This window comes from Mytilus californianus, unplaced genomic scaffold, assembly GCF_021869535.1.
Source record: "Mytilus californianus isolate M0D057914Y unplaced genomic scaffold, xbMytCali1.0.p SCAF_12, whole genome shotgun sequence".
Classification (NCBI taxonomy): Eukaryota; Metazoa; Mollusca; class Bivalvia; order Mytilida; family Mytilidae; genus Mytilus; species Mytilus californianus.
The window spans coordinates 62,884,386-62,900,026 of record NW_026262604.1 but is presented as its reverse complement, the minus strand read 5'-3'; the positions used below and the strand labels follow the sequence as shown (position 1 = coordinate 62,900,026).

At 32.6% G+C, this 15,641-nt stretch overlaps 1 protein-coding gene across 4 annotated transcripts in view; it reads right to left on the bottom strand.

Moving 5' to 3' along the window:
* Positions 1-3,328: 3,328 nt before the first annotated feature.
* The window catches only part of LOC127722164 (uncharacterized), a 30,787-nt gene continuing 18,474 nt past the window's right edge, over positions 3,329-15,641 (bottom strand). For all 4 annotated transcript variants that reach the window (XM_052229032.1, XM_052229036.1, XM_052229034.1 and 1 more), the window contains 2 exons: positions 13,341-13,456; positions 3,329-3,632 (listed from right to left, as the gene is read on the bottom strand). In XM_052229032.1, coding sequence (XP_052084992.1) covers positions 3,594-3,632; positions 13,341-13,456 — 155 coding nt within the window. In that variant the 3' untranslated portion in view covers positions 3,329-3,593. The remainder of the gene's footprint in view (positions 3,633-13,340; positions 13,457-15,641) is intronic.

Here is a 15,641-nt window from a genome sequence, read left to right as displayed (position 1 = left end):
AACTTCTTATCCTTACTTCCTTTGTAAACATTAAATGTGTTTTCTTAACGATTACCAAATACTATTGTTTGATATGTTTTTTTCTTCGTTATAATTTTTAAATTGGTGTTCATTAAATTATATTGATTATATTATTGTTTTTTTACTTAATTAGTACTTGTATGTAAATGTAATGAGCTATTAGTTATGGTGTGTAATTTCTTGTCCCAGATACTTATGCAGATGGTTTTTCGTCCGTTGAACAACACTCCTGAGAATGTAAAATACAAATGTTTGTGTTTCCGTGTTGTAGATATATTCCCGAATGAGCACTCGAGCATCGCTCGATAAAACCAACGAATATTCGATTAGTAATTGTCCACCGAGTTGACATCCCTAATTGTTATAAATAATGTGTTGCCTGTATAAGGAAATATCGTCTTTTTATCAGGGATACAGTTTTAGCCAAAATATTCAGTAGGAACAAAAATTAATTTGAAGAAAGACCCAAAACAGAACGGCTTTCATTTACGGTAACTTGTGATGGAGAAAATTATCCATAACTTAAGTCTTCCAAAAGAAAATTTAATTAACTTAGAATCCCTGTCAAGATGTTTTTCATTAGTCATGTTAAGTCAGTTCAGCACCAAATCGTAGACTATTTTATGGATATATCCTATATATACAGCAATAGTTTCAACCTAGTGAATGCCTTCAACATGCTCGAGTTTGTGTTACCTGTACTCCACATGGCTTAGTGAACCCGTATTTACATTAGAATTTAAAATTTATATATCAAAATCAACTCTTTTACAGAGTGTACATTTTTATTTAGTTTTTTCTATGACAGTAAAACTGTTTACACATGAAAAATTTACTGACTAAAGGTGTAAACTGACAGATGCTTTGAACGACTCTACTCTCATCACAATGATCAGTGGAACATGGAAAAATGATTGTTGGTGTATTTATATTCTGCAGGATGGAATTTGGTATGAGAGTGAGTACATAATTCGTGGTTGACTGAGCGGTTGGGTTTATGTTTTTGTGATGCCAATTTCATCTTATAGAGCATGACAAGGCGGCCATTCTGTGTATTATGTTTCTCCATTTTAGTTTAATTAGCATGTCACTAACTCTTGAGCTGTTTCTGTCAGTAAATGAAAATCTAAGCAGCCATTCTATGTATCGTTTCTTATTTATTTGGATCCTCAATAACGAAGGGGTCCCAGAATGAACTGGCATATTCTAGTGAGAGTCTTTCTAAAGATTGATATTGCCTGTTCCTTTAATAACCAAGGTGATACAATGAGGATTTGCCAGTTTTCCAGTATTTTAGCCCCTCATAAAGTCAAAACCTGAAAGTTGATGAAACCAATTGGAAGATGAGACTTAATGGTACAGTTTTGATATAATGGTGATCTAAACGTTTTCCTTAAATTTTGCATTGAAGGACGTTCCTCGCATAAATGATTTATGTTGTATCTGGACCTGGGCTTTTGTTTGGAAATTCCTTCACACTCATTTTTAAATAGTACTAATAATTAAACAAATTCTATCCAATTTGCAGTTTTTAGTAATCTCCGGGTGCAGGATTTTCTCGCTGTGTTGAAGACCCATTGGTGGCCTTTGGCTGTTTTCTGCTCTTTGGTTGGGTTGTTGTCTCTTTGACACATTCCCCATTTCCATTTTCATTTTTATACACATTTATTATTTTATTGCAATTTAAAACATTTACTTTTTGTATGCCCATTCATTTATCTTCATTACAATCTTCATACTAAATGAGTTGCAGCTGCTATTTTATGAAATTTTTTTTATATATTTTTTCTGTTCTTTATTTGCCTTATCGTTGTTTATTGTTAAAATTGATTATTTTATTTTTTTCCAGTCTTGATAATGACTTGCATTTCTCAAATACAACACAAATTATAGCCAAAAATAAATTATTTTTTTTGTCTTTTGAGAAGAAATATGCATTGGTTGTGTCCTGTTTTTTTTATTTCCAGGGAAACTTATATCATTGTTTTTGATATTAATATATTTTGATATGCAGTTGAATGGTTCATAGCGATTAAAGCTGTGTTAAGCCATATTGGCAAAATATCCTTTTCTTAAGTACCTAAGTAGGTTAACTAATGACGTGCTATGACTAGTCTTTTCTGTGTTTCCTGTATAATTTTCTTCAACATTTTGCACCAAAAATATCCTTAAATGCAGCTTTTTGATCCCTAACTGTGTATTCCCCTTGCATTCATTATCTTCCTAAACGATACTTTGTCAATGGCTGGTTACGCAACCTAACTCAAGACAGATTATGGTCAAGAATTTGGGCAGGTTTATTATCTCCCCATTATTATCCCCTACCGGAAGTTGACGTCTCTTTACTATGGAACAGACTGAATAGAAAAAAAGTTAACATTTACAGGAGGATAGGAATGAGGTCAAAAAATATTGACACATGCACATATTTGCAATACAATGATTGTTTACCTGTCCTGAAATGCCTCAGTCCTAAAAACCTTACTCCTCAAAACAGGAATGAGGTCAAGATTTTGGTGCATTTGGTGACTTTTATACAACATATTAAGCAACCAAGTTTTGGTTAACTGTGCTGAAGGAATACAAAAAAAAAATTATGCATATATCTTTAATTCTGCACCTTAATATGCAATCAAACAAATTAAACAAACTAAATGACAAAGAGAATTGTTGACCATAATAATTTGTTCAATATGTTTGAAATTTCAATTTTACTATGCCTATAGTGTAGGAGTAGTTCATACATGGAATGTAATCTGTTCATTATCTTGCAACAATTTAATTTTTGGATGTAACACATCATCTGTTTGGCTGAAAGTTTTTTGTCTATCAGCTCATAAACATAATTTTGTCATCAACGTTTGTTCATGATTTATTCCTTAAAAATGGAATATATAATTAAATTATAAGGAATGACTGTAATATTTTTTATGTCTATTCAAAATAACCTCAAAAATGTGGTGCACACTTTTAAATAACATGCTATGCAGTTATTCAGTGTGCACCACATTTTTTATGTTATTTCTTCATAGACAGAATTTTTTTTTTACAGTCATTCCTTAATTGACATACAACTCCTAATGCCATATTTTTCTATATTTATTCTTCTTTCTTTATTTATGATGGATTGATTGCTGTTTGCTTAATGACCAGCAGTAAATATTTCATTCATTTTCAGGACAATTAACTTTATGACTTGATAAATTATACCATAAAGGTTTTTGTGTCTCCTCAGGATATACAACAAAAGTCGCCTCACATTTCTATTTCTCAACCGTAACAACTAATACCAATCAAAATTAATTCATTATTGGAATAATAGTCTTTATTTATGTTTTCATAAGAGCTTATCACATATCTTGTATTATTTTAATATCCATCAACTCATATTCTTCATAGCACTATAAGGATTATTTTAAATCTGCATGTTTCCACCTGTGTTACATTTGTATTTCTTGTTTGCTTTGGTGTGTCTAACAGAACTGTTCCAGCATGTAAATAAATTTAATTATTTATAATATATTAAATCCAGAGCTTTGTTTCATTTTGAATTCTTCATATCTGTTGGCTTCTCATTCTAATGTAAATCTGCAAACTGGACACGTTCCTGACTGAAAAGAAATACATCATATATTTTAAACACTTAATAAAGATATTATGCAATCAACCATGTTAGATTTGATTTTTTTATTTGATTTTTGGTGTTTTAACGCCACTTTTAAGCACCGCTTTTGGGCTATTTCGTGGCGGCCAGTTTTTATTGGTGGAGGAAGCCGGAGTGCCCAGAGAAAAACCACCGACCTTCGATAGGAAAACTGACAATCCTAGTCAATTAAGATAGGAGTCGAGTGCACCAACAGGAGCAGGGTTCGAACTCACAACCTCAGTGTTGACTGGCTAGTGATTACAGTAGTAACTACTTAGACCACTCGGCCACCAAGGCCCCTTCAACCATGTTAGTAGAATTACACATAATTTCAACAAATCAAAAATCTAAGAACCCATTTTAACACCATCAGAACTAAGAATTCACTCTACTCTGGATTATTCACTCAACTGTGGGTTAATTATTTTTCATTGGATATCATGAGTACAGGTGAAACACAGAATTGAAATGTTAACTAATAACAAATTTTCTATAGGGTTGTTTGCAAGATTTTGACCAAAAACAGGAAATCAAATATCAACAAAATTGCAAGTTTTCCTCAATCAATGAAAAATGGTTACCAACAAAAACAAATGAATCCAACACATCAGTACCCTGAGAAAGACATTAATGTCGAGAAGATATAAAAAAGATCTACCATTCTTGATTTCTCAGATCTAGAAATAAACATATAACCCTCGATACATATTCAGTCAACAACGGATAAAATGAAGCTCATGATTGCCACGTGCTCCAGGATTTCCAGTTTCTCGCATTCATGGCAGAGATTTTCAAAGGTCAGGAAAAGCCATTATTCCTGGTTAAGTTCTGCATGAGCAAAAATAACTCTATGTTTAATATATATATATATAACAATTCATTAACTTTAAAATTATGACTTAAAACTACTGGTGGGCTGACAGGTTTTTCAACAGACAAATGATACTTCTATTGGTACCAAGTGTGCTCCAAGCATTATGGTTGGAATAAACAAAGGGTGTGAAAAATTAAGGTCAAAGTCATCAAAATTGAGTGTGGATCTTAATAACTTATAACTAGCATGATGCATCAATTGACATAAGTCAATTCTTCTATAATTGGTAGTGGGCATATCTTGACCTTAATACAAAACTTAACAATATAATATAAGGGGTTGACTCTCCACCAGAGAAAAAATGACATAGATATTATCAACTATAGGTCACTGTAGGGCCTTCAACAATGAGAAAAACCCATACTGCATAGCCAGCTATAAAAGGCTTCTACATGACAACACAATTCAACCATAGCCCTTCACGAATAAAATTAAGGTAATTTAATATTAGTATGGAACTTCATCACTCAATATGATATATCAATGAAAATTACTAATCTTTGAATTCTAGTAGCTTAGATCAAGACTTTTTTAGTTTTTTCTTTGGAATTGTCTTACATTGTCATTTTGGGGCCTTTAATAGCTTGCTATGTGGTATGGGTTTAGCTCATTTTGGAAATCCGTACAGTTAACTATTGTTGCTAACTTCTAAATCATTTGGTCTCAGCTGGAGAGTTGTCTCAAAGGCAATCCTTCCAAGTCTTCTTATTTTTAAATTTTAATACAAAACTTTACATGGAAGAATGAAAGAGTGAATGAACACACAAACAAACCATACACAGTATCCACTCAACATCTCAATTTGGTCAGGGGATAATTAAACTGTACTCAATATAAATGGTAAAATTTTGAATTAAAATAAATTTGTGCAAGTAAAAATCTCCATTCTGTTCCTGACTATGTATAATATACTTAAATGCAAGGTTTTCATTAAGAGCCGGCACCCAGCGGAATGTCGCCGTTTCAAAAGACGGAAATCGCCGGTTCAAATGCTTAAACAAAAAATAATTTTGAAGAGAATAAAATAATAAAATGCTTCGCTGGGCGCAGCTTGATACGACCGCAGAGGTCAAACCCTGAACAGTTGGGGCAAGTATGGACACAACATTCAAGCTTGATACAGCTTTGGATTTGGATTGTGATTAAATATTTGACACAGCATAGGTTTCTAACACAGATTGAATGTGGTCTAAGAACTTAAAAATTTTAAATTGGACATTCACCTATTATGGTCCAATATCCAAAATCTAAATACATGGTTAGATTCAGCATATCAAAGAACCCCAAGAATTCAATTTTTGATGAAATCAAACAAAGTTTAATTTTGGACCCTTTTGACCTCAATGTGGACAAAGTTGATAACGGGGCCCAAAAATCAAAAATCTAAATACATGGTTAGATTCAGCATATCAAAGAACCCCATATATTCAATTTTTGTTGAAATCAAACAAAGTTTAATTTTGGACCCCGATTTGGACCAACTTGAAAACTGGGCCCATAATCAAAAATCTAAATACATGTTTAGATTCAGCATATCAAAGAACCCTAAGAATTCAATTTTTGTTAAAATCAAACTAAGTTTAATTTTGGACCCTTTGGACCTTAATGTAGACCAATTTGAAAACGGAACCAAAAAATAAGAATCTAAATAAACGGTTAGATTCGGCATATCAAAGAACCCCAATAATTCAATTTTTGATGAAATCAAACAAAGTTTAATTTTGGACCCTTTTTACCTCAATGTGGACAAAGTTGATAACGGGGCCCAAAAATCAAAAATCTAAATACATGGTTAGATTCAGCATATCAAAGAACCCCATATATTCAATTTTTGTTGAAATCAAACAAAGTTTAATTTTGGACCCCGATTTGGACCAACTTGAAAACTGGGCCCATAATCAAAAATCTAAATACATGTTTAGATTCAGCATATCAAAGAACCCTAAGAATTCAATTTTTGTTAAAATCAAACTAAGTTTAATTTTTGACCCTTTGGACCTTAATGTAGACCAATTTGAAAACGGAACCAAAAATTAAGAATCTAAATACACGGTTAGATTCGGCATATCAAATAACCCCAATAATTCAATTTTTGATGAAATCAAACAAAGTTTAATTTTGGACCCTTTTGACCTCAATGTGGACAAAGTTGATAACGGGGCCCAAAAATCAAAAATCTAAATACATGGTTAGATTCAGCATATCAAAGAACCCCATATATTCAATTTTTGTTGAAATCAAACAAAGTTTAATTTTGGACCCCGATTTGGACCAACTTGAAAACTGGGCCCATAATAAAAAATCTAAATACATTTTTAGATTCAGCATATCAAAGAACCCTAAGAATTCAATTTTTGTTAAAATCAAACTAAGTTTAATTTTGGACCCTTTGGACCTTAATGTAGACCAATTTGAAAACGGAACCAAAATTTAAGAATCTAAATACACAGTTAGATTTGGCATATCAAAGAACCCCAATAATTCAATTTTTGATGAAATCAAACAAAGTTTAATTTTGGACCCTTTGGACCTCAATGTGGACCAATTTAAAAACGGGGCCCAAAATCCAAAAACTAAATACACGGTTAGATTCAGCATATTAAAGAACCCCATGAAATCAAGAATAAAACCCCATTGAAATTGGTCAAGAAATAAGCAATTTATAGGAAGTATCTTCTTTTGCACAATCCTGTGCTATTAAATATTTCTTGCTATTGCCCAATACTGTACAATTGACAATTTCTTGCTATTGCGCAATATTGTGCTATTGGATATTTCTTGCTATTGCGCAATACTGTGCAATTGAAGATTTCTTGCTATTGCGCAATACTGTGCAATTGAAGATTTCTTGCTATTGTGCAATACTGTGCAATTGAAAATTTCTTGCTATTGCACAATACTTATTATATAATAATTTACACATCCTGTTTGGTGTGTATCTCCTACCATATCATTATTATTTGATTTTAAATATAAATCAGAAATAACCAACTTAAAATGGAAAATTTTAAAAGAAACAAAAAAGGAAAAAAAGAAAAAAAAGGAAAAAAAATAAATCCCCCCCCAAAATTTTTTGAACCCCCATTATGATTCATCACCCCCAAACTCAATCCCAGCCTTCCCTTTGTGGTATGGTACCTTGCAGTACAATTTCAGAGAGATCCATACACTTGAACACAAGTTATTGTCTGGAAACTAGAAAAAAATGTGTTTTTTGGCCCCTTTTTGGCCCCAAATTCCTAAACGTAAAACTAAATACACGGTTAGATTCAGCATATTAAAGAACCCCATGAAATCAAGAATAAAACCCCATTGAAATTGGTCAAGAAATAAGCAATTTATAGGAAGTATCTTCTTTTGCACAATCCTGTGCTATTAAATATTTCTTGCTATTGCGCAATACTGTACAATTGACAATTTCTTGCTATTGCGCAATATTGTGCTATTGGATATTTCTTGCTATTGCGCAATACTGTGCAATTGAAGATTTCTTGCTATTGCGCAATACTGTGCAATTGAAGATTTCTTGCTATTGTGCAATACTGTGCAATTGAAAATTTCTTGCTATTGCACAATACTTATTATATAATAATTTACACATCCTGTTTGGTGTGTATCTCCTACCATATCATTATTATTTGATTTTAAATATAAATCAGAAATAACCAACTTAAAATGGAAAATTTTAAAAGAAACAAAAAAGGAAAAAAAGGAAAAAAAAATAAATCCCCCCCCAAAATTTTTTGAACCCCCATTATGATTCATCACCCCCAAACTCAATCCCAGCCTTCCCTTTGTGGTATGGTACCTTGCAGTACAATTTCAGAGAGATCCATACACTTGAACACAAGTTATTGTCTGGAAACTAGAAAAAAATGTGTTTTTTGGCCCCTTTTTGGCCCCAAATTCCTAAACGTTTAGGGCAATTACCCCCAAACTCAAACCCAGCTTTCCCTTTGTGATATGGAACCTTGTAGTACAATTTCAGAAAGATCCATACACTTACACACAAGTTATTGTCATGAAACTAGAAAAATGCTTGTTTTTTGCCCTTTTTTGGCCCCTAATTCCTAAAATTTGGAGGCAATTACCCCCAAAATCAATCCCAGCATTCCTTTAGTGATATGGAACCTTGTGGTACAATGTCAAAGAGATCCATACACTAACACACAAGTTATGTCTGGAAGTTACAAAAATGCTTATTTTTGGCCCCTTTTTGGCCCCTAATTCCTTTACTGTTATTACCATAACCCCCAAAATCAATCCCAACCTTCCTTTTGTGGTATTGAACCTTGTGGTAAAATTTCATAAAGATCCATTCACTTAAACTAAAGTTAGAGTGCGAAAACCAATGTGTCTTCGGACGACGCCAGACGACGCCGGACGACGACGACGACGCCGGACGACGACGACGACGACGACGACGACGACGACGCCAACGTCATACCAATATACGACCACAAAAATTTTTTTGCGGTCGTATAAAAACAAAGTTTTATTAACCTTTTGTCTCATGGAGTTTTTAGTTTCATAGATTTTTCAAAAACGATGGCTTTTTATAACCGACTGGACCATTTTGTCTGACTGAAGGTTACAATACACCATTAGATTTTATGGGCGCTGCCATTTTATGAGCATAACATGGTATTCAGAATTAAGAGTATAGCTAATCCTGATTGGTTGATATGTGCGCCCGTTATTTTTTGTTATTAGAGACTTCGTGCATTCTGCATTATACCAAAGGCCAAATAAATTATTTTCCTTAGCCCTAACAGAACTGAGATGTTTTTTAAACACTAGGATGAGACACGTATTTTTAAGTGCAAAATTGATAGGCATGGGAGATAAGTACAAATTACGCTAAGAAAAGCAACGCGAAACTATATTTTTTGGACCAAAAAATACTGTCCTAATAACTTATCTTTAATTCTAGCAAGGTTTCGTTAAAAAAATCAACTTTCTAAAGTCTGTATCTCGAAAAAGTCTATCATTGTCGCCTATGGAGAAATTAATTGTTTATTTCAATCTATACAGCGACGACATCTCTTTATCATAGTGCTCAAAAAGTGTCAAAAACAGTAATTTTACTCGATATTTGATGTGAAACCGTATTTTTTGGTGACAAATGAATTATTGATTAACTAGTTTTTAAGCTATAGTCTGTTTCATATTTGTATTGCGTTTTACCTTAGAAACAAGGGTGGGTTCAACTTTTGACTTACTGTGGAGAGAAAATGTCATTTTCTGAACTTCTGCTGATTTATTTGAAAAAAGCACGTACACTTCTAGAGTTTAGATATACAAATCGATTTTTAAACATGACAATCTCGATCCAAGTGCTGTTATCGAAATTACCAAATTCAGTGGAAATGTACAGAAATGATCCCCTTCAAACATTGAAATGTTCACTCGAATGGCAGACAATAAAACATAGAATAGGCATGACATTTTGTAGTTAACAAATAGTTTTCGATGTTTAAACACAAATATTTACACATTTTTCATATTTTGAAATGCTATAGTCTGTTTCAAAAATGTACTTTTATACGAAAATGGTTTCATTTAAAACTGTTGTTCAAAATTCCCCGTAGTAGTTACATATTGGATCGGTTTTGGTATCAATATAATCAGTACTTGATGACATATAAAGAATCATTGGAGAAAGTGGACATTATCTTCAGGCCCTTTTTAGCAGTACCGCATTTACTCAAAAAAACAGATTTTTTTTTTTCACATTTTTTGGCTGGGGTCACCTCTGATAAAAAATTGTGAAAATTCAGAGAGTAATGCCAGAACGTTTTGAAGATGATTTTTGTGTGGCATATATATTTGTGCATCTTACGAACTATGAATTGCATGATTCTAGAAAGTATTGAATACCGTATAGGTTACAATACACCATTAGATTTTATAGGCGCGGCCATTTTATGAGCATAACATGGTATTCAGAATTAAGAGTATAGCTAATCCTGATTGGTTGATATGTGCGCCCGTTATTTTTTGTTATTAGAGACTTCGTGCATTCTGCATTATACCAAAGGCCAAATAAATTATTTTCCTTAGCCCTAACAGAACTGAGATGTTTTTTAAACACTAGGATGAGACACGTATTTTTAAGTGCAAAATTGATAGGCATGGGAGATAAGTACAAATTACGCTAAGAAAAGCAACGCGAACCTATATTTTTTGGACCAAAAAATACTGTCCTAATAACTTATCTTTAATTCTAGCAAGGTTTCGTTAAAAAAATCAACTTTCTAAAGTCTGTATCTCGAAAAAGGCTATCATTGTCGCCTATGGAGAAATTAATTGTTTATTTCAATCTGAAAGTAAACTTAAAATCAGCGTCAGTAAGACGTTTGCCTGCATTCAAATACGATCTTCAATCAATCGCTTGAATGATCAAGATTGTCAATGGTAGAATAAAGAGAGATATCGAAATAAAAACGTATGTTATCAATGGATAACTCATGAAAAACCAAAGTTAAAAAGATTTAGGAGGCAATTTTTTAAATTGAATGTTAATAAATTAAATGAAACTGAATGAAATGAAAGACCAAAAGTAAATGATTTTTTTACCAGCAAAAAGACAAAATCATTGGAACCATTTACAGGTAAAACTTTTTATTTGAAGTTATTAAATTTCAAAGAAGCCTTAGAAGGTCTGTACAGTCTCATGTTTATATAAATGAGGCCTGCCTAAGCTTGCCTTCTATGCCCTTTTTATAATGTAACAAGTATTTCATTAATTATTACCACCCTTTAACTCTTGGGGAGGGAAGGGGGGTTGAAAATAGTGCCTAGGCTAGGAGGGGTGCTGCCCATTTTTTTTTTTTGACCTTTTCTCTTCAGTTTGTAGTATATAGTTCCAGGTTTATCACTGCCCATTTGTTGTGGATGGGGCCTAGGATAGGAGGAAGGCTTCCCATTTTTTATTTATAGTTGGACCTTTCCCCTCAAGTTTTACTAAAAAAGCAGGTAGGAAGGTAAATGCCAAGGCTAGGGAAAAGGCTCTCTTTATTTTTTCAGTTATAATTTCCCCTTGCTGATCATTAGCCCACTCGTTGAAAAAAGTACCAATGTTAGGATGGGTCCTGCCTCAGTTTGATTTTTTTTTACATTAACCTATCTCAAATGGAAGCCTTTGTTAAAAGTGCTGGCTAAGAAGGGGTGGACATTTTCCCACTTCAGCATATATGTCCTTTCCCAGGTTTGCATGTTTTTATGAAATATATAACACATGAAAATAATATTTCTTTTCTGGATCAAAACTGAAATTGTCAGATTTTGCATATGACATATATACATGTAGGTCTTTACATAAATATGAGAAGATGTGGTATGAGTGCCAATGAGACAACTCTCCATCCAAGTCACAAAGTAAACCATAGGTCAAAGTAAGGACTTTAACACAGAGTCTTGGTATTAATAGTTTATGCTGACCCTCCGTTGCTTTCTTATTTTTTGCGAAATCTGGCAATACAATAACAATTAAGATTATTTTTAATATATTTTTATTTGTCTTATTTTAATACGCAATATCACATAAGATTGACCTTACAAGCTAAAAAAAAAGATAACATTCCTATGAAACCCCATTTTTTATGCACTTGTAAATAGTTTGAAAATGACTCAGAGTGCACCATTTTCAATGTAAGGTCAAACAAATTTTCGAGGGGGGGGCCCACCCCCCATCACCTTTTTGGTCAGCCACTTCAAATTAGTAAACAGCCTGTTCATTGATAATTTATTGAAAGCCCTGTAAATGTAACTGAAAGAATCTCAAACTGAACACGATACATAATTTTTTTAATAGTTGTTATTGGCTTTGAACTAGCTAACTGTGAGTACTTTCAGATCTGTACTCTGTGGTTTTTTTTGCTGTAGGGATGTATAAATTCCTTGCCACGTTCATCTGTGTTTTTGTAACTTGTTTTTCTGCTTTGTATCGATCTGATTAGTTAAAACTTTTTCAACTGATTTTTATAGTTTGTTCATATGTTGTACAGCTGTGACACCACTGTCCCAGGTTAGGGGAGGGTTGGGCATCCGTTAACATGTTTAACCCATCCACATTCTGTATGTGCCTATCCCAAGTCAGGAGCCTGTAGTTCAGTGGTTGTTGTTTGTTGCTGTATATCATATTTGTTTTTAGTTCATTGCTTTTTACATAAATCAGGCCGTTAGTTTTCTCATTTGAATTCTTTTACATTTGTCTTTTCGGGGCCTTTTATAGCTGACTATGCAGTATGGGTTTTCCTCATTGTTGAAGGCTGTATGGTGACCTATAGTTGTTAACTTCTATGTCATTTGGACTCTGGTGGAGAGTTGTCTTATTGGCAATTATACCACATCTTCTTATTTTTTTAATATGAAAGTAATTTTCTGAGTAAACTTTCCACTGATTGCTTCATCTGACATAATTGCATATGCAGTCAGTATGTTTGTGTTAGTTCTAAATATTACTAAAATTTACAGTGATCTAAGCCCCTGTATTTGGTTCTGTTGTTGTTGTTTCCACAATTTATTTTACTTCAAAGTTGTGTGTGATGGATACTAATCCTTGGTGTTAGTTAGATCATTGCTTTATGAGGATCAAATACACTTTTTTTGTAATTGCCTTGCAAATATTTATATCATTTTTTAAAAATTTCTACTGAAAACACATTTTCCCTCCAAAATTAAGTAAGTTAACTGTTACTTTCTCAAATTCCAATTTGCATACACTGAACTCTTGTTGAGGAAAATTTATAGATAACAATCAAAGTTCTCAACTAACTGATTTTTTAGAATACATACCTTGCTGAGCCAAGCCTTTATACAGAGAGGATGAAAATGGTGTTGGCATGGTAATGTTGTCGTAGAGTCACATTCTTCATAGATACACAGACAAATTGGACAGGATATATTTTGACCTTTAAAGTAAACAAAACACTACTAATATATAAATAAAAAACAAAACATTAAACTTTGATATATAATTTCACTATTTTATTGATCAGATTTTTTTCTGGTACATTCAAGTGAAATCAAGGTCAATATTTTTTTTCAATGCCAGGATCACATTTGTCATTTACATAAAAATCAGTGGCTCTCTTCACCAAAAATCTTAAGAGTAAAAATACTCTTGTAAGTCAAACACATTTCAGTATAACTTATGATCAATTTTAGTCGTAAGATTTTTTGTGAAAAGAGTCGCAGGATACTGTGGATTCATTTATTTTTCGTGGATACCAATTTTGGAGGATTGAATAGAACTTTCGGTTTCGTGGTTTTACAAAAGTTTAGAAAGCCTTTAGAAAATTTGTACTTTTTTTAACATTTAAATCAGTGGTTTTCCTATAACCATTAATTCAAGGAAAATTAATATCCAACCAATAAAAATGAAATCACAGTACAAACAAAAACTTCCTCTCGCCCAAAATCAAATTACCCTAAATTGCCCCTTCACCAGACAGACATAAACCAATGAAATGATTTGTAGGGTTTAATTTGCTTAGTTATCAATAACTCTTATAATGCATATATGTTTGTATGTTTTTTTTATTTTAGTACCTTTATATGTTTTGGAGTTTAGTGTGACATCCATTTTCACTGAACCAGTACACAATTTTATTTAGGGGCCAGCTGAGGACCACCTCCGGGTGCGGGATTTTCTCGCTGCGTTGAAGACCCATTGGTGGCCTTCAGCTGTTATCTGCTCTTTGGTCGGGTTGTAGTCTCTTTGACATGTTCCCCATTTCCATTCTCAATTTTATATAAGGAGTAAATGATGGTTGTTTTATTTTTTATAGTTTTCAAGATATAAGGCAAAAATGTTAAAAATTGTCAAAAATCTTGATTTAAGAGCAATTATTCCTACAATGACTCATCCCATAATTTTGATGAAATGAGAAGTAAGTAGATCATAACATTCTGAACATTTTTGTGCTATCAACTTTTTTCAAGAAATAAGATAATTGTTTGCATTTTCCCCCTTGCTGTTTTATTTTGAGACAATGTTGCCACATTGGTTGGTTGGCAGTGACAAAACAATAGCTTAATAGCCTAAGGATCATTCAAGCAAAGTTTGTTTGACATTGGTCAAGTGGTTTCAGAGTAGAACATTTATAAAAAAAGTATAAGACAGTGATGTAAGTCAAGTGAACTAAAAATTGTAAGTCGAGAAGTTTCTATTTTTGAGAGGAACGCTCAGAAAATTAATAGTTTACCCAATTACTGTACAGTAACTATCAGTAAGACAGTCTACATTGTAATGACAATAAACTCAATAGCACACAAGTTCTTTTCATTAACCCAAACATTTAGATATATGGCTTTTTCCAAGTATGTTATAATATTGAAGTCTTATGTACATTTAATCAAAAGTAATGATATTCACAGCCTACAATACCGTACAGCAGGTTATTTTCGCTTATATTGGCGGATAAATGAAAATCGTGAAAATAAATTCGAAATTTATGCATATGAACATTCTAATAGCTATATATCATTTTGTGAATGATCTATTTTTTTCCGGTTGGAAAGTCAATGACGGTATGGGTTTGTTTGAAAAACATTAATGCCAAAGGGCACTATACATACAAGTTTTTTATAAAATGATGTCATGAGTGCTAATTAAAAAATGTATATGTATACCCTTTATATCTAGTGTCAAATAATATAAGAGAGTCAGGTACTCTCAGACTGTTAGGTATATTACCGTTCTTAATTAGTGTCAAATTATATAAGAGTTATAAGTCACTCATGATAATCTTATGACCTAATTAGTACACCAAAGGTCTGGTCAATTTCTTAAATATCTATGTCACCAGTATTTTATTGAAAAACTGTATCTGAATATATTCAATAAATAAGACGTCATTCAGCAAAGATATGTTTAACTGTTTTCTGCCTGCCACTTTTTCACAACTTTTTAATAGCAACCAATTCAGTATCCGCCAATATATTTAATTGAAATTAAGAATCCACCAAACTAAAAACTGCCAAAATTTGGTGTATACTTTGTTGCCCCTAAATCGCAAAATTTTACACCAGCGAAAAAAACCTGCTATACGGTAGTAGGGAGACCTTATGTTTTCCATTTTGCCCCATATCAGG